The sequence below is a fragment of the Lepidochelys kempii genome, chromosome 6 (genome assembly GCF_965140285.1).
Source record: "Lepidochelys kempii isolate rLepKem1 chromosome 6, rLepKem1.hap1, whole genome shotgun sequence".
Classification (NCBI taxonomy): Eukaryota; Metazoa; Chordata; order Testudines; family Cheloniidae; genus Lepidochelys; species Lepidochelys kempii.
Window position 1 is genome coordinate 42205735 of NC_136385.1, and position 27512 is coordinate 42233246.

The following is a 27512-nucleotide window of genomic DNA, read 5'->3' on the forward strand; positions in this document are numbered from 1 at the left end:
TAAGGACCTGATCTAAAGCCCCTTGAAGACAATGGTGATGCTCCCCATTGATTGGAGTGGGCTGTGGATCAGGCCCTAATTGCTCATCGCCCTGCAGTTTGTTTGGATTCCATTCAGCACGATTCATTGCCATGATGAGCATCTAACCAGGAGCTAAAGCGTAGGGTAGCAGAGCAGGCGGCTGGGGACACCTGGCTAGTGCAGGTGCTAACCTCAGCCGCGCGCCGGACGCCCAGCCAGGGCCTTTGCGCTAGCCCAGAGTGTGCACTAACGTGGCTCGCCTCTCTGCGAGCCCTGGGACAATGTCAAGGGGAAGGGCGGGTGCGCTGAGTTTTAATGGGGGTTTCCCGGGTGCCACTTTGGCAGCGCCAATAGAAGCTGCCCCCAGGCCCTGCTTTGCAGAGGATGCTGGTCTCCCGGGCAAACAGGGTCTAGCCGCGCGTGGAAGAAGGGCTGGTGAGGCGGGGGGAAGTTCCCGGCGATGCCTTTGGAAGCAAAGATTCCATCAGCCCCTGTTGTTTATTGTGTAGGGTTCTACAGCAGCCTGCCTGGCTGAGTCCTTTCGGTGGGATTGTGTGTTTCATTTAAATACCAGTTCGCTGCGTAGAATTGGGGACATCTTTTTAAAGAGACTGAATCCCCTATATCTCAGCACACTAACGTATCACTGGCCAGCCAACTAAAGTCCCTTCCTGTGTGACTCTGCCCTTTGCCTTCCTTGTGATTCTCTTCCATACCTCTGGTCCTCTCCAGTTTGAGCCTTTGAAGAGATTCGTACAGAGATCTCGGTACTCTGGTACCCTAAGGAGCCCTGTCACACTGGCTGCCGCAGGAGGGAAGCTCTTGATGTCTCCCCAATGTCCGGGCAATTAATTCCTCCCCCAGCTCCGCAAAACGGCCACAAAAGATCAGGCCAATTAGGCATTACCCTGCCAGGTAATGAATGATCTTATTACTCTTATGTCTTCATCTCACTTACTAGAGTGAATTCCCCCTGCCCGTCCTTAGCGTTTCCACTTGCCCACAGGTGCCCGTAAAAGGAGTATTTAATTCCTCTTGGGACCTTTAGCAACGAGAGATTTGCAATGAAAAGACGCATTTTCCGCCTCTTTAAAACGGTGCCTTTCATTCATGCTTCTGGCCAGGAAAAGCTCTTTCCCCCCTTCCCCGGATTGCCTGTAATAGATCCCCCTCCCCGATCCCAATTGTGCCAATAACTGTTCCGCATGCAAGCCGCTCGTATCTGAAATCGTTTAGCTTGTACTTACTGACCACCTGGAGCCATCTAATAACCTGCCTGCTGCGGACTCTCGCTCAAGGCAAAGGCAAGCCCGAGGGCTGTTAGGGTCAGTGGCGTTTGCACCAAGGGGTGGGAGTAACGTGGAGGGAGAGAAAGATTCTCCTCGCGCCCCGCCAGCCCCCTCCCTCCAGTGCTTTGGGTCTGGCTTGGCTCAGCAGAGCAGGCTGAGCTTGGATGAATGGAGCATCAGAGCCCCTGGCTCCTCCTCCCGTGCAAGCCCAGCTATTTGAGCTTTGGGAACTTGAGGGCGGCCAGGCAGCATCCGAGGTAGGGAGTTCCAGGCGGCTCGCGCGCCCCGCTGCTCTCCCCAGCCCGCCGCGGGCCGCTCTCCCGGTGCTGTCGGAGTAAGGGGTGAACCTGGAGAATAACCTTGCCCTGGCGCTGTTGCCGGCTCCCGCAGGGCTGGACCCGGGGACTTGTGTTCCGGAGCAAGCTTCCCCCAAGGGGCTGAGCTCGGCAGCCTGGTGCCTGCAGCCGGAGCCGGGCTCTGGCTTGGCAGGCAGGGGGCAGGTCGCCTGGAATAAGTGCGGCCCGGGGGGGGACTGGCTCCCCGGCAGGAGGAAAGTTTGCGACCAGATGGGCTCCGACGTGCGAGATCTCAACGCCCTGCTCCCCCCCGTGTCCTCCCTGCCGGGCAACAGCAACTGCGCCATGCCGGTGAGCAGCGCCGCACAGTGGGCGCCGGTCCTGGACTTCCCCCCGGGGGCGTCCTACGGCTCGCTGGCCCCGCACTCCTTCATCAAGCAGGAGCCCAGCTGGAACGCCTCGGACCCCCACGAGGAGCAGTGCCTGAGCGCCTTCACCGTCCACTTCTCCGGCCAGTTCACCGGCACCGCCGGCGCCTGCCGCTACGGACCCTTCGGAGCCCCCCCGCCCAGCCAGGCGCCCTCCGGCCAGGCTCGGATGTTCCCCAACGGCGCCTATCTGCCCAACTGCTTGGAGAGCCAGCAAGCCATCCGCAACCAGGGTAAGGCCAGCTTGCGCCCGGGGAATGGTTTATGGGGCTCTCCCTCTTCTTGCAACAATCCCGACAGGCTTGTAAACAGAACTGTATCTTGGCTTCTTCCCCGCCAGACAGCAGCTGGGTAATCTAACACCCGAGCCCTTTCCCAAGCGTGTCCTCTTCCCCGTGCAACTCACTAGACAACCAAGATCAGCCCCCCCCCCTTCTTAAACTGGACCAATGACTTTTGGGACCAACGTCTCTAGACCCAGCTCTGGCAGCCACATCTCTGCAGGGATTTCCATTGCACGCCGCTGTTAAACTGGGATGGCCACTCACTCAGGCTTTCTTTAAAATAGTGTACGAATTGGCATTGCTATTCTATTCGCTCTTAAACTGAGTTCTCACTCAGCTTCTGTAGTGAAGGTGGGTGGTTCACTCCTGTTGTTTGGCGAGACCAGGAAACTTTCTCCTTGCAGAGTTTTGTTTCAAAGTGGGACTGGCTTCAAGACAGTCAAATGTCGGTGGGGTTACTCTCAAGGTGATCTAGAGCGTTTACTTCCAACATATCTAGTATAAGGTGGGGAATTATCTTTAATAGTTAATGGATCATCGTAAATAAATCACTCCCGTTAGAATATATTTTTAATCTGAAACCCTCTGTTTGTTAAACTAACGTTTTGAAGCAGTGAAATAACACGCCCACTTTTCCCTCTCCACTAAACAGGTAATTGTGGCATCTCCCATTGGAAGATATTTAAAAAAACAAAACCCGAGCTAACCAAACAATGGGATGACATTTAGATAATCTCTGAATCTGGTGTTAGAATGTATTTTCCCAGGAAGGGAATAACAGAGAAACTACTATTTCAGTAGCCATTAAATTTACACCCATTAAATTACCAGGAAAATCCATTAGCATAAATCCAAGCAATCCCTAAATGTGGACACGTAGTTATAATCTAACCATTTTCCTTCCATTTGCTGTAATTTAAACATCTGCAGATGTAACCGGGGAAGGGGGAAAATACCAAGCAGCATATAATGAAGCACTGCGTTTAAGGTTCAGTTTGTACCCCGTTTGAAAGAAATAAGTGCGTCGTTTTTATTCCATGTGCAACACTTTCCTGGGTCATCTGAAAGCTTGCAATGACTCCTTGATTAAGGGTTTGCTGTTTAGAAATGCCTCATGTAATCAGCTACTAATTAATTATCTTAAATGCATTAAGATATAAGGTTTAATTATCTTAAACCTAAAACTGGAAAAATATAATTATAGATCTATTGAGACCAACCCTTGCTTGAATATGAGATTTTAAAATAAATTAAATTAGGGTGATCGGGGGTTTTTTTAATCAGACGGGAAGAGACCTTCAGGCAGGTTGCATTATCTTTTATCAAAGATATGTTCTATTCTTTTTAAGAGGAGGGCAACAAATCCTTTCTACGCAAAGGTGTTCTGGGTGCCTTACACCAGATCGGTTGCAATTCGGGCATATATATATATATGTGTATATATATATCTATATACACACACACATGACAACCTCAAGAGCATGGTTTCTTCTGTGGAATAAGTGCAATATTCACATAGTTGAATTGCTTACCTTCCAAAAAAGAAAAGGAGGACTTGTGGCATCTGAGAGACTAACAAATTTATTTGAGCATAAGCTTTCGTGAGCTACTGCTCACTTCCCTGGATGAAAGCTCATGCTCAAATAAATTTGTTAGTCTAAGGTGCCACAAGTCCTCCTTTTCTTTTTGCGAATACAGACTAACACGGCTGCTATTCCTGTTACCTTCTAAAGTGCCTCATTGCAGTGCATATTGATAACTCGCCATCCCGATAAAGAAACTGGGCTTTTATTAGTATTTGAATTGCGTCGTGGGTTGTAGACTAGGCATTGAGGAGAAAAAGCTAAGAATATGTAGGAAAAATAAAGTATTTGAGCTTCATGATTTAATACTCAATTACTGTAGCATTTACTTCAGCAATGCAGTCCTTGAAACCAAAATGCTCGTTGATTCGAAGGCAGTAGTAGATGTAAAGTGTCTCTAAGCAGCGTTCATTTACTTGGTTCCAAACGTCGTTCAAACGCCTTATTATTGAAAAACGATTACTTTTGGAGAACTATTAGAATTGTGTATGGAGGGGGAGATGTTTCAGATTTATTTGACACTTGGGCGTGTGTGAGCGCGGGAGGATGTCTTACTGATATTTTAAAATTTATTTTTATTATTTTAATACACAGATTTCTGGGCAGTGGAGTAGCTGGGGGGTATCAGGATATCTTGCATTCTCCAACATGTTAGGTAAAACGTACGCCTTCCACGATTGCAAACTAAAGAGCATTCGCCTTTCCAAATACCTGCTCTGTGTTTTTTTGTGGTTTTTTTTTTTTTTTCAGTTTGTGTGCACCTAGGCTGATGTTGGATTTCTAATGGTTAGCCGTTTTTCAATAACCTAATGTCTCAGGAGAAGTTCTTCTATGTTTGCTTAAACGCTTAAAATGTATATGTGCAGTATTCCTGGGGCCTTCCAGCAAGAATTAAACAATCAGAAACAACAGCGAGGATTAGGAGAAGCAGACCGCTTCAAGACACAGACAAGGGCAGCATATATAGTAAATGTTTTAAATATCAGTTTGCAGTGACCATCAGAACTGAGCTGCAGTCTACATTTTGCTCAGAATAAGAGTAATTCCGTTTTTAATAATTCAACACCAGATACTGCTACCTTTATATTTTTCTGCGACTACACATTCAGTCATTCTCGGTTAGATTTTCTATCTGTATACTTAAAAGTATCTGTTCTCCCCACGATGATCTACAGTGTCAGATGGGAAGGAAATTTTGGTTCCACCGACATTAAGATAATTTTAAATGTTAATGTGTGTCTGGCGGTGGTGAAAGGAATGCAATTGGTCAGATCGATTCCCCCTAATCGATTCTTAGAGAATATTAGCCAAAATAAACTTATTTTCCTCACCATTTTGATTTAAACTAGCATAAGGAATTCTTTAAATGAGAGAGATTGGTTTAACTTTCCCAAAGAACAGTCTTCCCTGTTCCTTTGGCTGGACCTGGGTATTACTGCAGGCAAACCTGGTAGCTTATCTCTAGGGGAAAATATAGTTCGCTCTGGGAGCAAATTGTCTTTTAATAAATAGACAGCAAAATTGTCCAAAACTAGAGGTGAACCAGATCCAATCACACTGTAAGTGGATCAGCTAAAACCATCACTTTATGACACATGCAGGTATGCGATACCTCCAGCATTTCGATCGAGCTTCACGCAATCGGTTGTCTACATATTTTGACATTTACAAACGCATCGCACTCCCCCTCACTTGCTTTTGTTCAGAATGGAGAAGACCAGACTCGGACTGATCAAAAACTGAATTGAAAGAGCTTCCAGAATGGCCCTATTAACCTAGGTCTTAGGGGCTGGGGGGAAATGGGTGGTATCTACTACCATGGTCTACTAATCCTCTGTATGTCTCCTACCTGTTCTTTCTCCGTATTAAAATGCCTACCTGCCAACTTTCGCTAAATTTAGGCTTTCTGAAGATCGACTCTGATCTCTAAACCGTTGGAGAGATTTCCCCGGTGGGGCGCCCAGGCCGTAAATATTTGGTTTCAAGACACACATGCTTGTGCCATATTTTGATACACCTCCCGATATAGCGCCCAGTACAGTGACAGTCCCAAAATAGTAACGGGTACGAGCATCTTCTCCACTAAGCAAAAATATTTACAGCACACAACGCTTCCTTTGGGCCTCAAGGAATTTGGTAAGATCGCAAACAGTATTTTAGGGCTGGATAAAATGTTCTTGCTTTGAATCAGTCAAGGTTGCACTTTGCCTTTTCAGACCGTGGGAAAGACGCTACCTTGGCTCAGCAATCACTTTTTTGCCAAGTGTTGGGGGGGAAATAAGGCTTTGAAACTTCTGCCCATTTTCTCTTCTGGCTTCCCCTGTCCTTTTATCCAGCTGGATTCCTCCAACAATTGGATTCCTTCAGAAGATCGCATGCTCCAACAGATGCGCAACTTTCAATTATTTTCAGCACATTTTAATCAGCCCTGCCTCTGATAAGGTCCTAATTAAAGAGACCTTGCTATCAGGAGGCTTGTTCAGAACTCAACTCTCTTATCACATTCCTGAAGCTTTGGGTCAGGCAACACCGGAAAATGCGGCCAAAACATCATTCTGCTCGGAGCAGAGTTTCGAAGGCCACCAAATGTCTGCATCAGGCCAAAAGTAACTAAGAAAGTGTTAGTGTTTTAGAACGCTGAAAAGAAACAAGGAGGGGGGAAGGAAAAAAATCCTTGAGTCTGTGAAGGAGATAAGAGGGCGAGAAACAGCTGTACCATGGAAGTCCATGGGGTACCCGTGCTGTCATCGCTGCCAAAGGGGTCCAGCATGCTCTGGAAGAGAAAGGAGCCATGGGGAGCCATGGGGGTGGGATACAAAGACTGGGTTGTTCTGGAGAAATGCGGCTCGGTGTTTAATGGAAGCCCGGGCCAAAGGGCTGATTCAGAACGACTTCCAGGGCAGAATAATCCAGATCTTTGCTATTTTGTAGCTTCCTCCTTTCATCTCCGTGACGGAACTCCATAGTCCGATAATTTATTATAAAATGGAGGCATGGGACTAGTGTTACTCCAGCGCCACAGTGTTTTCTGTAATCTCCATCTTCTGCCTCCCACTGATATGTCTTCCCGAGCTCCTTTAAATAAAGCCAGTGTAACCTCATTGGAAAATCTCTGTCGTAACAAGTGACCACAGCACTGTCGGGGCAAGGATTGTTTTCTGATGTACCTGTACAGCGCCTAGCACAAGGGGGTTCCAAGCCAGAGTGAGGTTTTGGGCTGCTGGGGGGGGGTTATGGAATATACATGTAAGAATGGTGATAAAGAGATTCGTAGAGGCCAATGTCCAACTGTGTGTTTCGTCAAAACGGTTCCCCAAAGGAGGTCCGAGCTAGACTAATAAGGGTTAGAAGAAAATGTGATCTTTATAAAGAAGCTGAGCTCGCGGTCCAAGGAAGATTTAAGGTTTGTATTTGCTCTCAAAAGAGCTGCGCTGACATCTTTGGGTTTTGAGGTAAATGCTGATGAGCTGAGAAGCCTCAAAGATAATATTACTTTGTAATTACTTTTTTAGCTGAAGTTGTTTAGCTGGCTCCAAGTAATTAATGAAAGTTGGTGTCCAAACGCCTGATTTACGATTGGGTGTCGGCCTCGGGTCAGCAGAGGTGATCCCTTTCCATCTGAATCTCCTCGGTGAAAACTATAAGGCTTATTATTTTGGCCAGCAATTTTCGCTTTAAAGTAGGAGTTTATTTTTCATTTAACATTCCACCTTTTTATTGCAGACTCTTCGGAAAGCTGTTCTTTAAAAAAAAAAAAAAGATTAAAGGGTAACTTTAAAACTGGAAATGGCAGATGAGAACACACAGCAGATGGGAATCTTCCTCTTTAAGATGAGCAACAATTAATGAAAACATCCTTTTTATGACTGAAACCGATCTGTCCTCTTTAAACAGGAACGAGACTTCCGATTTTCCATTCTTCATAGTGCTCTGACTGGCTTGGCTCCTGACCCGGAGCTGCACTGTGCCAATGGGCATTCCTCCCGCCCGGGCACAGCACCCTCTTTGGCCCATTCCCCCCTTTCAGGACCTCTCCAGAGGTGACCTTCTCAGCAAAGACTTTGATATTTTTTTTTTAACTGAACTCTCCCGGTCAGATAATGTATTGTCCTGGCCTCAATGCCTCTCTCTTCTAGGCTGCTGTGAAATGGCACGAGTGAGGCTGCAATGGGGAGAGCGAGTTATGGGGCAAAACCCCACCATTTCCGATGCTCAATGCAGAGGGGGCTGCACCAGAGTAGAGCAGCAATCGGAGAATAGACGCAAACAGCACCAAGGGGGAGGCTTTAACTAGACCCACGGCCATAAATAGAGAGCGAACTATTTTGGTAACCCGCTCTTCGGGTTATCGGAGTTCACTTTGATGGCTATCTTGGCAGAAGGGAGCCATTGGGAGCTCAAGCCCTTGGGAGAGCGTAGGCTTCAGTTTTCGACGCCTGCTTGGAGACAGTTCGCAGGAAGCTGCCTCACGAGAAAGTTCAAGGCTAGGCAACTAACTCCTGATTCTTCTGTTGTTCTTTTGGAAGGTTACAGCGCAGTGGCGTTTGATGGGACTCCAAGTTACGGCCACACTCCCTCTCACCACGCAGCGCAGTTTACAAACCACTCCTTCAAACATGAGGATCCCATCAGTCAACAGACCTCGCTAGGTAACGGTAGAGACCTTTCTGTAGCCGAAAAGGAGGGAGAAACAGCCAACACCTCCCGCGCAAAAAATAGCCTCTCTAGGGAATGGCCCCAGCAGTTACACGTTACCCGGGTTCTCCGTCTCCGAGGCCAGGGGTCCCATTATTAATGCATTGTTTTACTCTTGGCTGCTGCACAGCCTACCGAGCTGATTACACGGGTTACCTGAACCTGCGGGCTCCACATCGATGGGAGATACTTGAGATGTAATGAACTCCAGTGCCGCTTGGTTAGTGGTGCTAAAGGTGTTACATGGCTGGCGGGGATCTCGCTGTAAATCCACAGTGACTCGTAGCGGAGTTACTCCGGATTTACGCTGGTGCCAAAGGAGAGCAGAATCTGGCCGGTGCACACAAGTAAACTTGCTTTATGCAGGCCCAACACCCGTGTGTTTGAATTCTGACTATAGCTGCTTAATCCTGAATTCAACCAGCCAACGTATCTTGTATTGGAACTTTTCTTAACTTTCAAAGTAGCGCTCCCCTTCCCCATCCAGATTTCCAGTAAAAGGGCTGAGCATGGCCGTGGTTAACTCTCTGTGGTTTGTCTACAGGCGATCAACAGTACTCGGTACCTCCACCAGTGTACGGCTGTCACACCCCCACAGACAGCTGCACGGGCAGCCAGGCCCTGCTCCTGAGGACCCCCTATAACAGGTACCTCCACGCGGAAGCCTTTACTGTTCGCTTCCTCTTCCATTGCATTTAACCTTGCTTGTTGCACTGACAAGATTTTTGGCTGGTGTGTGTGATGTTTTTACTCCCTGGCAGACCACTCCTTGTATAGGGGAAATAAATTTTCTTTTCTTTTTGGTCTTCCCTCATGTTTTTATGCATTTTTCTGGTTTTGTCCTGATCACTGATTTTTTTTTAAATTTTTTTTTTAACGAGATATTTTCTGTTGTCTGGCGCACACGTTTCCCTCGGTTCTGAAGGTTCTGTGATGTAGATAACATGCCTGTCCCAGCTACTTGCTTTATTTGGATTGCTTCTCACTAGAGCGGGAACAACAATGAAGCCCTCATAGTGTGTTGAGCCTGGCTCTCCTTCCTGATCTATACTACTATATATTGTGGACCATATCGCCTTACAAAGAGACACTTTGAAAGCAACGGTTTAGCAATCTCAAGGTGGATCCTGACAATGAATTTACTTGTCCGGTGTACGTACCATAGGAGCCATGCTAAGGGCTTTCTTCTTTTAAATGAAGGGCCCCCCTCTACCCACCAGTGACTCGATGGCAGTTTTAACTGAGGGCCAGATTCTGTTCCCAGTGAAATTCAGTGAGATAGTTTTTGCCATTGAATTAAGTGGGAGTAGGGTTAGGCCCGGAGAAAGGATTGATCAGATTGAAGTGATTATGAGGGACCAGAGTCACAGGACACAATATGAATGCTTGAAAACTGAGGGGGGGGTGGAGAGTGTGGTGTATAACATATGTTGTCCTGGAATTTTCTGACACAAACATTGTAAGAAGGCTGCAAAACGGATTTATATAAATGTGCTTCTGTGGTAGTTTTTCTTACCAGCTGTGCGAAGCTGGTAAGAACGAAAACAGGCCAGATTAATGTTGATGCTGCTTTCCCTAAAACTGCATTTCCTGGGGGTTGATTATCTTTAATACACCACTATCAATTCCATTTCCCCTTTCACGTGAGTTTACCATTACAGGTCCTGATCCCGCAATCGATAGTCTCTTTGACCCCTGGAGTAGTCCGCCTGCCCACTATCTACTGCAGGTGGGACGCTCCAAACTATGATCCAAAACCCCCATGCAAATTAACGGGAGGCTTTCAGCGACTTCATTTCAGTGGGCTCTGGTGCTGTGTTTCGGCCTGTTCTTAAAAGGGGTATGTGTATGGGTGTGAGGGGAGACTAGCAGGTCATTTAGGAATGACAGAAATGTACAATGCATACGAAAGTAAATATCCATAACTCTGAAACCAGTTCATTTAAAAATTTCCCCACGAAGTGGCTTTGTATCGCAAATTAAACCCCCTTCTTGTGACTCCCAATGTTATGAGTTAAATATACACTTAAAAAGCAGAATCAGAAAATTAATACCCGCGTTGCTTGCCGCCAAAATATGGATCTCGTTTTCTGATCGTGTTAAGTGGCGTACATCTACAATGGACCCTTTTCAATAGCTATTTCCCATTTTCTTCGTTTGGCATGGGGGGGGTCAGTGTGTCTCCTTCAATTTTACAGTGTGTTTAGGAGTGAGAAAATAAGTTACCTAAAATTTATTCTTCAACTTTTTGTGAACTTGGAGCCAGTCCCATATCTCTGAGTTGCTAAGTAACCCGAGCACACAAAACAATGTGCCTTTGCAAAGGAAGTTGCAACTGACTCTTCTCATAGGCTGGTTAATCGCCTTTGATTAATCAACACTGGACATGGGACAACAAAATTCTGTCACTTCCAGAAGCCACTTCTCCAATTAACGTGAGTTGACGTCAAGGGAAAGAGGGAATGAGGTAATGAAGGAAGGAAAGAAGCCTATCCACATAGATTAGTTGTAGAATAATTGGCGGGGAGAATGCCTTCACTGAAACTGACAAAGATGGGTCATCTCTCAGGAAAATCTATAAATATGATTTGTAGAGAGGCCTCAAAAGGGGAAAATGTGTGGCTCTGCATAATTCGCGTGCAACTCAAGGCACAGATAAAGTGTTTTCTTTCTGAGCAGTTTTATTCATGTTTCGGTGCCTTATAAGATCGCCTTGCATTTTGCAGTTGGATTTCAGACAGCTCGGTGAAATCCTCTCGTTCTCTGTTCCATTTTGAACTCGTATCTATAACGGTAAATGAACAAATGGCCAGACTTTAACAGAAACTTAATTTTGTTGATGAATCGGGAGAACTCCATAAAACTTTATCTCGTCAGAACCCCAATAGCTAGACTAGTTCTTTAGAAACGATCGGTTCCTTTACAGATGGTGTGTCGGTCTCCCCAGCCAATCCATGGTGACCCTGGCAGGTCTGTTCTTTGGAGACTCACTCTAAATTATTCTAGATGTTGACACAAACCCTAACCCATAAAGCTACTTCACTGAATAAGAAACCTTCTTCACCCTTGCAACAACAGATACAAAGCTTCTGTTTTAAGCCCCTCTCGCCCTTGGCTGCAGAGTATAGCTTCAGCATTACTTCTAGCGATGGGATGTGAGCAAGCACAATCTAAATGATACTAACTTATTCCACGGCGGATGCACTCAGTTTTACAAGTGCACTAATTATGCTTAATGAAGCAAGCCCAGCACTTTGATATATGCATTCCAGTAGGAAAGTAAAGAACTGTTGCTTGTTCTAAATCTCTACCTTCCACCTTCCCAACGATGGCTGTATAATAGGCATTTTTCATAAGCTTCGGTGACATTTTCCTTAATGAATAGAATAGGGCACAAACACTGCATCGCCAGTAACTTAAAATCTCTTGCTGTGAGTTTTGGAATTAGACCCTTACATTCATGGGTAGCTGAAACTCAATCTTTAACTCCCCCTATTACCGCTCGGCATTCTAGCATGCAGTCAATTTCTCCCTGACTAGCGGCTTGATCCGGCTCCCATTGAAGCCAATGAAAGTTGTAACACTGACTGACTGCAGTGGGCTAAGGATTAATCCCTTAAACTCTTTTGGAGCTAGCATCATATGTATGTATAACTCTACCAGAACGTTTACACACGTCAGAACAAAAACGTTAATACTTCGGTTTCTCAACACTTTGTAGTGGGTATACTGACAGATCTTTAAAGCGTCGGCTCTCCAACATTTGATTATAATAGGGAGCCTCTCCTAAAATAGAGGATGGGATGCTATACTAGTCGTCTTTCGGTACCTTCAGCACTTGGAACGATAAAACCTCCTAATGAGACCACAGTTTGACATAATCCACCTGGATACAGTTCTTGTCCTTAGCAGCCATCTGCTGTAAATAGGCATATGTAGAGACTATTCTCTCACCACTTAGGCACCAATTATAAACGACACTTGGAAACAAGTTGTTTGTTTGAAGCCGAGATAGAAAGTTGAGCTTCAATTTTGGCTTTAATGCGCATTCCAGAACACCCCTTGTCTGAAAAATTACAATACAGTGGTGATCAGAATAAACCCAAAGTTCACTTGCTGATGTGGTGGTAGTATCCTCTTGGATCACCAGGTTCATCCCAGTGAGTGTGTCAGATCATCTAATCTCTTTTTCTCTGAGTGCTAGAAACAGGAAAACTGGTGTCCTGTTTGAAGGCCGGTTGGCCTGTAGGCAGTACAGAGGGTAGGAAACATGGACTGGAATTTATGAAGAACATATCTCAGAAACAAGAGTATTTTTCATGTTAGTTCCTTAGTTCCTCCACGGAAGATGGTAGAGGAGCGGCTAGGGAGAACACAGATGGTAGAGATTAGTACAGATGCAAGGAACATATTTAACTAAGTCTTGGCCCAGGGGTTCTCCAACTTGGCATTCTGTGGATCGCTCTTTGAGAGATCCTCTCGTGGGCCACTAGGACCTGCTCTGCAAAATATTCAATCCTTCACGTCTCCAGGAAGGGCTTATGGGACGCTTGGTGACCCATGGACCACAGTTTGATAGCCATTGTCTTCATTCCTGTTCGGAGAGCCGATCCCTTTTCTTCTCACTCCACCCCATGCATAACTAAAACAAGACGGACAAAATCTAAGGGCGTCCAAATTGGTGTAATTTACACCTTCTTCTGGCCTTCTCCATTTGTATGTTGCACCAACTTGGACTGCTTAGACGGACTTAGCCTGCAGTCAGTAATATGGTCCCTTCCTTACACACATCACCTCTGAATTTGACCACTGAGTCCCACTGGAGGAACCAGCTTCCATAGACTTCAACTTCATCCCCGCAGAAAATCAGGCCAGGGATTTAGGTTTGACCGTGTGTATTTAGGTGCCTAACTTTAGGTCCACTCATTTTGGTGAAAATGCCTAACTTGATCGGTCTCTGGATGTTTTCAGATGTTCATGTGCATCTTCCTACACAGCTGTAGTTCGTGGAGGAAAAGCCTCCTTATGCACAACAGGCAAGCTAGAGTGGCAAAAAGGTACCAAAATCCTGAGATAAAGGAGAGAATTTCCTACAAAGTCTCTCTCTGAGTGTTTATGAAATCTCCATAAAGGATGTCTACACTGGAAAATTACATTGTGTTAAAACAAGTATTAACACAGTGTTAAGCACCACGTGGTGCTTGATTTAGACCAGGATTGCTGTGTTTAACATCTGGTCTTGGGTAGCCCTATGCTGGACTAGGATTAATCCCAGCCGGTTGATGCCAGGCAGTATTTGTGTTGCTGTTTCATAGAGGTGTTGACATTCGTTAACACGCGTAATTTTGCAGTGTAGACAAGGCATTGTTTTGCCTTAGGAGATGATCCACAGAGTATTCCGGAAGGCGAGCAGTACAGTAATGCTCCCCCTTTATTAGCAGGCTAACCCTATTAATCCTCTTCTTTTCCTCAGTCCGTTTAGAGGTTGCTTAACACACAGTGTGCATACATATTAGTGTTTCCTTTTGTTTGTTTAAAAGTGGAGGAAGGAGGGGGAATCGAGCGCAACAGCCAATGGGTGGCACTAGAGGCATAGGAGCGGTCGGTCTGTTATACTGGGTGCATCTAGCTCAGAATCCTGTCTCCGTCAGTAGCCCGTCCTAAATGCTTCATAGGAAGGTGTAAGAAACCTTGTAGAGGACGTTTATGCAATAAATTGCCCGTAAGGAAAAGCTTCCTCCTGGTCTCCATAAGCTTAAAGGTGGCTCTATGCTTTCAGAAAAGGGGCTTATATCCCTTCTAGCTGTTTTTGTATCTTGTTTAATGTAACTTTTTATTGTTCTCACTATCATACAAATGTCAAATCCTTTCAGAACCCTACAAAGGTATCCTTGTGGCAATGAGTTCCACGGGACAAGTGTAAATGTTGTGTTTGTAAAAAGAAAGCAGGGCTTTAAACTGTTTTGATCTCTGAAAGCAGAGAGGCATCAACCATCATTTCACAGCCACCAGCAGTCACTCAGGCTTCTTATTGCTCTGATCAGTGTCTGAATCCTATAACAAATTTGGTGTAAAATTCATAACGATGCCTTTAACAGGTTAACAATACATTTACAGAACTCCGGAGTTCTACATACACTGCAGTAATTCACCAAATACTGCTCTTAAGAAGATTTCCAAGTCTAGCTAGCTAGTAGCAACCAATTTGTCCATAAGAAAGAAAGGCAGTAAGGAGAAAATATGCAAGCAAGTCTAAGACTGAAGACCTTTCCATTGTTTTGCCCTGGTAAAAGAGACAGTAAGAAAGGCGATAACTTGAAATAAATATTCAAGAGCCCATAATTCTTATAATGGAAGCAACAGTATCTCTGAAATCTCCATTTCTGGCAACTACTTGTTCTCTCTCATAACACAGGCACCGCATCTGCCAAGAGATACTGTGTCCCTTGTTGATGGCTAGTTATTGATGGCAAAGCTATGCAGTCTGCAAGCGTGCATTGAAAGGCCAGTATTTGTGAGTCCATTAAAATGGTGATGTGAACTTTTCTACCTCATGCTGTTTAATGTAGTAAACATGTTTAATGTTGAAAATTTACTGTGAGTCACACTTGCAAAGACTTTAAGAGTGGAGGAGTTTCAGTTCAGATTATAGTTCTTTCTGTGCAGAGGTCAAGAACTCAGTAATACTGCTGTGCAGGCCAAAACAAACTCTATATGATCTACTACTGGTTTCCTTTAAAGTTCCTCTTTCGCTCAGGGTTGACTTCCTTTTATTTCACTCCAACTTACATTAATCCTCCTTGTAGAAAAGTCCCCCCCCCCCCACTTCATTTTAAAAACATCTCTGTAATGAAAATAAGTTATTTTTAGTGTCTTCTTTGGGGGAACTAGTGATTCAAATCGGAATCAATGCAGGCAAATCCCCGGAGACTCCAGTTTTCCTTCTCATCATTCAAATCGTATTTAAAGCTAGGATTTGAACATAACTATTGACTCCGAGACCATCCTGTAGCACTGGCAGTAATAACCCATTTTAGATTTAAAGGGATGCATGGTACCTTGTTGTACTTCCTCTGTTAGAGACACCATACTTACTTCTTTTTGTGGAAGTCCGATGGTGCACTTGGCAGACTCGGTCAAGCTTGCCGTTTTCTGCCTCCCGCTTGCTTCCAGCCTGGGGTGATCCGCCGTGGAGCCCAGAGTTGGCAGTACTTACCTTCCAGCTCGCTGTGTTTTGGCGTTTGGAGTCTCTCCCCAGCAGCAGCAACTTTCAGCTCTGGGTCCTATTTGCAGCATGGAAGGGGAGAGTGTTTCCACTGGAGCCGAGACTCACAAACCCGTCCAGCCAGGCTGTGATGTGATCGGTAGCTATAGGGGCGGCTGCATCATCATTACTATTATCCCACTGAAGTAACTGAGAGAACTCCGCTGACTGCAATGGGAGCGGGACTGGGCTCTTGATGTCCACCACCTATGAATCATTCGCTGAGTCTACAGTCCTAACTGATCTTAGATGGGGATGATGAATACTCTCCCCCTCGGCCCCCCGCACACACCTGGAGCAAAATGGTGTTTGCTTGTCAGGGCAATTGAGCCTCGCTTACTTGAGAGCAACCGAGGAGGCTCGGAATAACATAAGGAGAAAATTCAATACAAGCCGCCACACACACTCACCTAGATACCTAGTCCCTCTTTAAAACCTCCCAGCCCAAAACTGTGTATTCAAGCACAGTATTGCCTCGTGCCTCAGGCACTTTATGTTTATCGTTTGATTTAACAGGAGCTATGTCAAAGGTACAGTATGTAGCTGGTAAGGCCTACGGGGGATTTCCCCAGCCAGAACACGCACAAGCCTGAATTTAAACAGATACACAAACCCGACTCTTACCACTCTCTGCGGGTTATCTCTATGAATGGCTGAGGTCAGTAAAAAGAAAAGGAGGCCTTGTGGCACCTTAGAGACTAACCAATTTATTTGAGCATGAGCTTTCGTGAGCTACAGCTCACTTCATCGGATGCATCCCGTGAGCTGTAGCTCACCAAAGCTCATGCTCACATAAATCGGTTAGTCTCTAAGGTGCCACAAGTACTCCTTTTCTTTTTGCGAATACAGACTAACACGGCTGCTACTCTGAAACCTGAGGTCAGTAAGCAGCCCTGAGTGGCAATGGTGGTCCGCAAAGTTTTTAGGAACCGATGGATCTAAACACTTATTTTTCCGGTGTGATTAAATACTGGTGACTTAAACATAGGTCTGTTTTTAGATCGGGAGCCATCTGTATATCTGGCTTCTCTTTTGGATGCGTATTAAGCCCCCACTGCAGGGCTGGACCCTGGGGACGGGTTTTCAGCCGACTTAACCTGGGCGCTGATCCGTCTTGAGGGTGGGCAGGGGCCTTTCCGCGGAGCTGTGCCGTCGGGAGAACTGGGCCGAAGTCCCTGCTGCGGTAGAAATGGAAACCCAGTTCCAGCTCTGGAGGCGTTCACAGTGAGACTCCGAAATAACTGCCGAGGTGCCTTCCGCCAAGGGCCAGAGCGCAGGGAGCCCCCCCCCCCCCGCAGGGCTCTCCCGAGGAAGAGCCAAGGCCTTTCTTCCTTCCCCTGGGCGCTGAGCTTCAACGAGCCCACCTGCCGCCCTGAGAAGGAGGCGAGTATCATCAACTAGAGAAGGCCCGGCCGGGACCGTGTGATCCCGGGTCCCGTCAAAGGCAGGGAGAGGGGCCCTGGAGCGGGGGGCCGGGGGGCGCTCGGATGGGCTTTGCTCTCAGGCTGCTGGGCTGCGCGTCTCTGGGTTAGTCAAGCTTGGGTTTCCTGGGTGGGTGGCCTGTCCCTATGGGCCTGTCCCTATGTGCTCCGCAGACCAGGTGAGCGCTCCCCCCGTACCCCCTTGGCAGTAAGCAGCAGTTACTTTGCCCGTTTCGGTGGGAGCAGGGTCGGGCTGCACCTTCTGTTTGGAGCTTCATGCTTTAACCTGCACAAATCGCTCCCCGCCCCGCAGCTCCAGCCACGGTCTCCCAGGGTACCTTGGTTGCCAGTGGGTGGCCTCTCAGATGGCACCGTGTTACTATCGTCTCCTCCTCTTTCTCAGCAAATATCTAACAAGTGGTTAGTGGGTCTGTCTTCCCTCAAGCCACTTCTCTGGGCCAAATTACACCGCGGGAACTTCATTGGAATGACCAGGGCCAGGGGCTTGAGCCGAAGTCTGTGGGAGTTTTTAGGCGAGCAGAAATTGCCCCTGTCCGTGTTGCAAGGGACAAACCATCTTTGAGTTTATTTGATGACAAGTGTAAACTCACGATCCCTAAAGCGGAGAATTCCCCTTTGATTGCACGAGCAAGGCTGTCTTTTGTAGCCGGGACACACCGTTGTAAACCTCCTACTGAATGGAGTGCATGACAGTTCCAGCTTCCAGCTGTACTGAAATGGAGCCCAGGACTACCTCCAGCCTGTCTCTGAACATTGTCCTGGTTCCTAAGCGATTTGTTTTGTGCACTGTCACCAAACCCAGTCTGGAATACAGTGGCTGCTGGTTAGTGACAAGATGAATGTGTACTGCTTGATGAAAAAGCAAAGGAGGGAGGGGGGAAATATTGTGGAGGAGGCTCTTATAAATGAACTGTCAAGGGAAAGAAAGTTAAAGGGAAATCTCCTGCTGTAAATGCATCGGGCGGGCACTTCTAATAAAAATCCGGGTCCTGGAGGAATTAATTACAGCCGCATTACAGGAAGAATTCGTGGAATTGCAAAACGTAGTGGCACAGACCAGCACGAACTGCTGCTGCAAATGGGGAAACTGCAGGAGAGTCTAACAATTTCTGAGCTGATATGCAGGACATTGTAGTAGCATAATAGCAGTTCAGACATTCGAATGAATAATAGTGTCCCGCGGTACTGACAAATGATATTACACATACTTTAAGATTGAAGTCATTTAACTTGTTTTTATATGCAAAAGCTTCCCACTGGAATCGGACTTTTCAAGCTCACTTCTACCTGCCATGAAAAAACTCTCGCAACACAATTATATACAATCACTACATAAGTCTAGTGAGTTTAGCTATTATTAATCAGCCAGGGGTCGTATGTTGATTGTGAATCGCTATTTCTCTGGCACCCACATCAATCAGAAAATCGATTCGAAAGGTCTAGAGACTCAAAGCGTGGTTTCAGTAAGATTCTCTGCAGCAGATCGGAGCAATCTTGTGTAGCAATGGGAACCTGGATTTCCAGGAGAACCAAGATTCAGAAAGAACACACGGCGGTTTTCCATGCTGTGTAAATGGAAAGCAGCTTGCTCAGCCCTGTCTGTTTTGTGACTCTCCCCCTACGGCCCTAGGGAAACGGACTGCCTTTGGTGTTGCAATTCCGCAGCAGTTTTTCCTCTCCTCGAAGCACATACCTGTTCACTTGTATGTTTAAATTATTTGTGATAAGTGTTGAGCATTATTATATCAGTGGACCTATGAGCTCCATTTCTTTTGGTTACAGTTGATCTCAAATAAAAAAAACACTGAAGTGTTTTCTTTAAAAATAGAAAGTAAGCAACTGACAACCAGTTTCTGAGAATATTGCTGGCTGCTGAGTTCTAAGATTATAAGCTTTTACAAAAAGACAAAACAAAACATACAACCAAAAAAGACTAGTATTCCAGTTGTGAGTTTAATTTATGGTTCAGCCACTCCATTTTTCCTTGGCAAGTCACTATATGTAGTAACATTGGTCACCAGTTCTGATAGCTGTTTCAGTCCATTAACCACGTGATCCTCTACACTCTTTATTAAAAGTTAATTCACTTGCTCTTATATATATATATAAAAATAAGAGATCTGCTTTATTGCTAACCCACAAGTCTGTATATATACTGGTTCTATTAATTTAATTGCAGTATATTTTTTTTCTTTAAGGGCTTTATTGTGTATAATTTTCAGCCATTTAAAATTTACAAGTTAGATCATAATGAACATCTTGTCTTGTACCACATAATCATTCTTTCTTCTCTTTTAAAATTTAAAATCACAAACAGATAAAAGGGTTGAAATAAAATAAATTTATTTGGTACTGCTATATGTATTTTGAAAACACTTTTAAAAAAAGAAAAATGAAAATTATTGCTTCTTTTTTAAGTATTACTTGAATTTGGTCAAGTAATTTTAGTTCTAATTCTAGATATTTTCATAACAGTGACAATTTATACCAAATGACCTCACAGCTTGAATGCATGACATGGAATCAAATGAACTTGGGATCTACATTAAAGGGGTAAGGTGTTTTATTATTTTGTAATCTTTTGCATTAGTGTAGTTAACTTCGTTTTATTTTTTATTTTATGAATGGAATAAGGTTACTGGCACGAAAAATGCTAACCTGTCCAAAAATGGGTCTTTATTTGTCTGTAATTTAAGACGTTGAGTTTAAAAAAATAACCCTATTGAACTATTAAGTTTTATTCTACTAGTCAGTTCACAGTTAATAAGAATTTTATGGTCCAGTTTTCTCTTAGACTTTTTAGTCTAAGGTTAGTCAACAGGGAAAAAACTAGCAATATTTTCTTTAACTGTTTTTGTTTTTTGGTCTTTTGACTTAAACCAATATGTCTTGGAGAACAGTATGTTGGTTGTAGATTTTTAACCATTTTATTGTCTAAACGAACTGTCTTCATTGTAGGTTACACAATTCAGATGCCAAGTAAATGCAATAGCTTTCCATTTGTGTGAGCAAGGTGTTTTCCAGTAATAGACTAGTAATATTTGAATTTAAGTTGGGATAATATGAATGTGAAAACCTGTATAATTATATTATAGATGGTTCTAAGCAGCCATATTATTCCATATATACAGCACCAATATGTGATAGGAGGGACTGCATGAATGGGTATGAAGACAAGGTAGATCTCTACCCCAAAGCACTAACAAAATAAGCTCGTGAAGGAAGGATGGGAAACAGTGGAAAAACCTCTGCAATTGAATGGTGAAGCTGAGTTTGAAGCTTGTCAGTTCTGTTCACTTCCATTAATATAAGTTTTTGTTTTTTTTTAAAGTATGTGTGTGTGTGTATATATATATAATTTTTTTGAGGGGGGGCGGGGGGAGATTCTGTCTTCTGATTAGTTCAGACCTGCTTGCAGCAAGGTATTGTCTTCTTGACCCATCGTAACTACTGTTGGGTCAGAGTGCAATTCAGAAATGTGTTTTCTGTAACCTGTAAACAGTGGCTGCCCAATAGATCTTGTGCTGAATTCAGCCCTGGACTTGTACGTGCTTGGCATCTGGAAGGCCTGCCAGTGGGCTGCTGGGCCTAGCTCATAGGCAAAGGCAGTGCGTAACCAGTGCAGTGACTGAAATAACAATGGTGGCTGTTAGAGAGGGCCTGGGGAGTGAGACACAGTGCAGGGGTGGCCTGAGCAAGAAAGCAGAAGGGGAAAGGGCCACAAAAAGCTGGGAGAACAGCATTCTGGGTGTGCAGAGTGTGTGGGGGCTGATCATCCACCTGGGTATCAATGCTGGGATGATCAGGCCCTGGTCTGCTCTCCCCACCCTTGCCATAATCAGCCTCAAACTTGCCCACCCCAGACTGCAGGGTGTAAAGTGTTCTCCACACTCCTACCACACAGTGAGAACAAGAACAAATGAAAGCGCTCCAGGCTTAGAATATTGCTGCTACCTTCTGTGTCTCCTTCCCTCCATTCCTTTCTCCTTTTTCTCTAGTTCTAACCTCACTCTGCTCCTCATGCCAGCTCTTCTCTCCCTCCTTTTTATTATCTTTCCCTTCTCCAGGCTCCACATCCTCTGTCCCTGCCTTTCCTGGCCCTTTCCATCTTCTCTGGCTTCCTTCCTCCATACCATTGTCACCCTCCCACCTGCAGGGAATGGACTCTAGTCTATTTGCCGCTAGTCCAATATGGGTTTCCTGTTACTCGGCAAGCAGGAAGCCCGCCTCAGAGGTGCTGCAGATCAGAGACATTGGTAGGGTAGCAAAGACATAGGGTGTGGTGCTTACAGGGCCAGGGCTTCTGTTCCTCCCTTCCTGTAGGCAGGATAGTAACTGTATTGAGAGATTCCAGAGATGTCTCCCCAATCCCCCTGTGGGGTTGTCAGTAAAATTTAACCACTCTTGCCCTTCCAAAATGGGATAGCACTCTGGGACTGTGGAAGAGGATGTGCTAGGAGGAAATGAATAGAGCACATCAGAGGGTTTGTCTGGACTAGGGTGGTTTATTTTTAAAAATATGTTTTGGTAGCACAGTGTAACTAACCCATTCTAAAGCTCTAGTGTGGACAACGCAAGTTGTACTTTAGCAAGTGCTACCTGGTCCAGTGTAAGGCTAGACTTCAACTCAAGAAGCTAGCTTCTGCTAACATATAACTTGCTTGGTACAGAGTAGAGTTTAATAACATGCTAGTTAACATGTTCTCAAGAACCTCCTTCTGATCCTTGTCCAGACAAAGCCAACATTTGCCTGACTTTGTAAGATAAGCTCTTTACCCTTTTCTGAGTAAATATATATGTATATATTTTTAAAAAGGGAGATTCCCAAACTAATATGTAGAAAACTGACTCTATCCAGATCTATCAGGTACGGTATTTGTGCAGGCTGGCTTCAGTATTGCACAATAGCATGAAGTACTGCTGATCTGCTTCTAACCTTCATTAGTGAATGGTACTTGAAGTCTAGAGGCACTAGATAGTAGTGTAGTAAACCACGTGTGTCAGAGCAAACTAGTGAAATGAGCGTGAGTCTGAAGTGGTGGTCTTCTGTGGTACACCTAGAATCTGTCAGGCAGCTCCCTTACTGGAAAGAAAGGGGAGCCCCTTCTCTTCCCCCTGAAACCCAACTATTGTATACAAATCAAGCTGACCAGCTCTGCTGCTGAGGCTATTTCCTACTTTTTTCATAACTGTTTGTAATTTCCTCTTTAAACTGCACCCTTTATTAAAAAAAAACAACAAAACAACCAAACCTCTTCTTTGCAATATTAGACACTGTTTTGTCTCTTCTGAAGAAAATATCCTGCAAAAAGGAGAAACACATCAACCTTGACCGAGGTCCAAGTTATTAAAACAAGGAAGAGGTTATTCTTTGGGGAACTGAGTGGGAAAAAAAAAGGGACACAATAGAAATATTAAAGGAGTACTGAACAAAATAAATGGTTTTACTTGTCTCAAAGTGCAGACTGTGAGCAGTATAAAGTTTGTGACCTAGAATTCTTGAAAGGAAAAAAGAAGAAATCAAGATGAATGATCTTGATGGTAAAACAAAGCTGAAAGTTTTGGTATAGGCCAAGATTGTAGAATCTGTGGAAAATCAGTGCTAGACATGGCCTCATCACTGGTAATATGAGCCAAAATAGTTATCTGTCTTCTCTGGCTGGGAGTTATAAAACACAGTACCTCCAAACTCAGTTGCCATGAACATAAGGTACTCTTCCTAAGATTTACATCTTTAAAATATATGAACTGTTCATAAGTGATTCCCAGGCGTTTACTGTTTCAGATACTTTTCTCAATCTTGAAGTTGTATTTTATGAATATTGGTATCTTTATGTTGAAACGGAGAGCTTAATTTCTCTCCAAAGATGACAATCCTTATATAGAAATTCCCCTCCCCCCACCACTTCCACATGACTCAGCTGAACTTTGTTTTATGTATTGTATTATAAAGAATAAAGAAATAGTATTGCAAGTTTGCAAGAAATTGGGAAATTTAAAATTATATGTTAGTGATGCAACATATCACTCTCTAAACCCTATCATTTTACATGAGCTTCATTCAGTAGCCCTATTCCTGGGTTTATATTCAATTTAAGTTTAATGTACTAAAATGAAACCATTACCACATATTCTAGGCAGGGTTGGTAGTGACACCTAAAGTTAAGGTTGCCTGGCACTTTCCGTTATGTAAACTTACTCAGCCCTCCCCTCCCCCCCCTGCCCCCGCATAGGCATTATGATATAGTCTTTGATTATGTGATACATGCTATTTTATCTACAGGACCCCTGTCTTGTTTAGTGCACAGGATAGACAGGAGTCAGGAAATGGATCTGGATTGCATAGTGAATGAGACTGTTGTCTGTAGAACTGTTCTGCCCACCCCTCCCTGATTTGTTGCAAACGGTGGAAGGTGTGGAATGAATGAAGCAAAGGATTGCAGGAGGAGAAAAGGTGGTTCCATGGCTAAGGCAGTCAAATGTCACTCAGAAGAACAGGATTCTATCGTTTCAAACTTTTCACAAGTGTTCACTAACTGTGTTCCTCATTTTCTGGTGTGCATGTTGAGACAGCTGGGGCCTGATTTGTATTAGTGCTGAGAGCTCACAACTGCAACTGAAGACAATGGGCACTGTGCTTTGAAAATATAAAGTGCTATAAAGATGCTAATTACTCTGAAAAATCAGGCCTTTTATACATCTGAAGGTGGACACTCAAAATTAGTGGACACTTTTGATAAATTTGGCCTTAATCTCTGAGCCTTTGTTTCACAGCTGTAAAATAGGGAAAATAATATGGCCTCTTAGGAGGTGATGTGAAGATACTTTCATTAAGGACTATTAAATCCTCCATACTATGGTGATGAGAATCTTGGAAGGCCCATGAGGAAATTAATATTTCTTTATTCAGTACAGGTTTTGGATAGCATATGATAAATAAGTAATATGGCCACATACTGAATAATGAGAATAAAGAGAAATATTGACTAGCTACCTATTCAGCTGTCTGATCTAGTCCCTGGCAGTCTCGGGTGGGCCCAAGAATTGCGGCCATGATCTGAAAAAAGACGATACTGCAGCATCCCACTGGTATTGCACAGACCTGTCAATATTGGACAGGAGCCTAAACCCTGTTGTGGTATCTGAACCTGTGACTAGCTAAATAGGCCACTAAACAAGGAGTTCTGTCACAAAACAGATAGAAAATTGCAGAAATAAGGGCCATGCTATCTGGAAATTGAAGTTAACGTGTAGACCTCCACTGAGGTCATATATGTAAACTGGCAGAGTTTGGCTCAGTGCCTTTTTTCTTTATTCTTGAGCTATGTAATCAATCGGCTGGGCTCCCAGGCACACCAGTGTGTATTGCCATTTGCTTGGTCTCACTGGACAGAACAATAGAGAGATCATTTGCAAAGCACTACTACAATTGCATTCTAATACAAGACCCTTAAGGTTTAGGCTTTCTGTAATAGATTAACAAGAAAACCTTCATCATAGCCTTATAAAACACCATCAGTAAGTTCTGAGAATGTAAATTGTCCCTAGCTGGCTCAGACCTGCAGCCAGTGTGAATGGGAGCACGCAATTATATGTTTTTCATGGTGTTAAATATTTCCCCCTTTTCTCTCACATCAGAATGCCTAATCATGAATTTATCCTCTCCTCTGTGAGGAAGGGAAGTACTCTCCCCGTTTTACAGATAGGGAATTGAGGCACGGAGGGTGATATCCTAGTTCCATTGAAGTCAATGGCAAAATTCCCATTGACTTCAATGGGACAAGGATTTCACTCGGAGAGATTGTGAGCTGCCCAAAGAAGTACCCAAGCAGAGCTGTGAACTGAGCCCAGGTCTCTGAATACTAGTCCAGTGCCTTAATCTCACCCACCTTTTCTTTTTCCATAATGATTGCACACTGAGCCCGAATCAGTGAAATCATTTCTCTGATGTGCAGTTGCCTTGGAGAATGCAGATAAAGCAGCAACTTTATGCTTCCCTTCTGCTTAACTGCATTACCACCAATAACAGGAGGAAACATCATCTATATCATTAATCAGACTTCTTTATTGTCTCCATGGTGGCATATATTTCCCGTAATATTGGGTGGTAAACATTTTAGCAAAGAAAATTTAGCTTTATTTCTCTTCTGTACTGTTATCACACAGCCTGCCCGCACCCTTGTTCTGTCTCATTTTTGGCTCTGTTTCTACACCAGATATTCCAGTTCCTGCACTGAAACACTAGTAAATTGCATCTTAATGTGGTGCCTGTTTTGTGTAATCTTTCCTTCTGAATTTTTTAATTCTTCCATTTTGAGTCAATGGGCATTCCTGTTTCATGCTGCTACTTGCTCACTCTTCTCAATATGCCCTATAGCTTCCCTTTTTTTTATTCGTATGAAATAATAATTAAAAAAACCAAGCTTTGCCCTCCAGATTTAAGTTGAGGCTAGTTGTAAACTAATCAGACAGTTCTAGTGTAACAAAGTAAAGTTGGTGTGAGAGAGAAATTGCAGGTTGTGAGGTTTTTTTTATATATTCAGATTAGAAAGTAATCTTTTATGAGATTTTTTTTTATGAAGTCTTAGATTGGTACAACTCTCTAAAGCTGCTCTGTTTTTCATCACACATTCTCATCTGTAAAACCTTCATTTTTATTAATCTCTGTACAATCTGTACAGCGTCGAGATTAATCGTTTTAAAAGAGCTACTCTCCAAGTGTTAAGGATTTTCTGGCCTAAAGGCAAATGTTTCTAAATGCTCTACAGTATATAACGCTTGCTTAGCATTTTATGTTGCATAAGTATCAATCTTTGTTTTGCAGAAATGTGGAGCTATATTTTATGCATTTTTTCCAGGTCTGCAGCTGGCTGCCTAGAACCAAAGAACAATATATATATGGGGCCATCTCAGCAATCAACTGGATGAACTCTAAATATTTAAAGTCCAGTTCTGCCTTTGGATAGATCTGTGCAACTTCCATTGAAATCCAAGGGAATTCTGTATTCACCAATGAAGGCAGAATTGGGACCTTAAGGGCCAATCCTGCAGTTTTTATTCAATCAAGAACTCCTGTAGGGTTTTGCCTGCATCACTAAAATAGTACTGTCCTGACACCAGGTTTAACTGCATCTGGCTTTGCTTAGCCTTGACTCTTTTCAGCATTTTTTCCCCCATCAGTCATAAATATGACTTTAAACATTAAACAGAGGAAACAGTTTTTTCTCCCATTTTTTTTCTTCTTGGACCTCTTGATGATTCCAAATTCCCACTCGACAATTAAAACCCTGGCTTCAATTGCAACTTCTTTATTTTAAACCATAATCTTTGTTTTTTCTTATTTAGCTCAGATGCAAAATTATATAGATTACAATGTATTTGTAGAGATGTAGGACAGTTGATCCCTTGGTAAACAAGCAGGATACATTGATTTATTTATTATGTATTCATATTTTTACTTTCCATTAGTGGTCACAATGTACTAGGCATTGCCTGCTCACCCAGGTAAATATAGTCCCTACTCCAAAGAGCTTAAAGTCAAAGAATTTCCCACTCTTTTTTTTTTGTTTGTTTCTTTGTTTAAGATCTCCAGCTGAAAGATGTGTATTTGTAATTATTTTAGTGTACTGCATGCGTGAACTCACTGATGACTTGTATTGCTCATAGAGGTTGGACTTTCCTCTGGTTGCTATCTCCTGTGTAAAATGAAACCAGTGGTTGTGATTCTGTAATTTTTGGAAAGTCTGAAAAGCTGTAGAGGAGCTGCCAGACTTACACTAGTTCTTCCACTGAGTCTTCCACATTCTAGTGCGTATGCTAAATAAATTATGGGTGTATCAAAAAATTCACATAGCTTGGCATGCATCACGTTTGCTCTTACCAAAAGGGAGATAGTGAGAGGGAGAGACATGAGAAATCCAGTTTATTTCACAAGCTGTGTGGCAGTCACTATCAATGTAGAGTGAGATTTCAATTCAAAGCAGCAGCCACAGGCCCAATTTGTGAAAGTCTTACATTGCTGTACCAATAGTCCCTTTGACTTCCAGTAACTGTTCCCAATGTTAGAATATTACAATTGTTTAGGGTCAGATTACTCTACCCTTACTCATTATTGAGTTGTGCCTTCTTACCCAAGAAGTCTTACTCGGCATGACCAAAGTTAGTATAACAGGGCCGAATATGATAAGTCCCTGACAATGCTGGTGGGTTT

At 43.9% G+C, this 27512-nt stretch overlaps 1 protein-coding gene across 5 annotated transcripts in view; it reads left to right on the forward strand.

The window, feature by feature from the left end:
* The first annotated feature begins 1501 nt into the window (after nucleotides 1–1501).
* The window catches only part of WT1 (WT1 transcription factor), a 48485-nt gene continuing 22474 nt past the window's right edge, over nucleotides 1502–27512 (forward strand). The window contains exons 1-4 of one of the 5 annotated variants that reach the window (XM_073347733.2): nucleotides 1502–2267; nucleotides 8428–8550; nucleotides 9141–9243; nucleotides 19778–19855. In XM_073347733.2, coding sequence (XP_073203834.1) covers nucleotides 1877–2267; nucleotides 8428–8550; nucleotides 9141–9243; nucleotides 19778–19855 — 695 coding nt within the window. In that variant the 5' untranslated portion in view covers nucleotides 1502–1876. Of the gene's footprint in view, nucleotides 2268–7666; nucleotides 7942–8427; nucleotides 8551–9140; nucleotides 9244–19777; nucleotides 19856–27512 lie in introns of those variants that run through there. The other 4 variants (XM_073347732.2, XM_073347735.2, XM_073347734.1 and 1 more) reach the window with 4 other exon arrangements.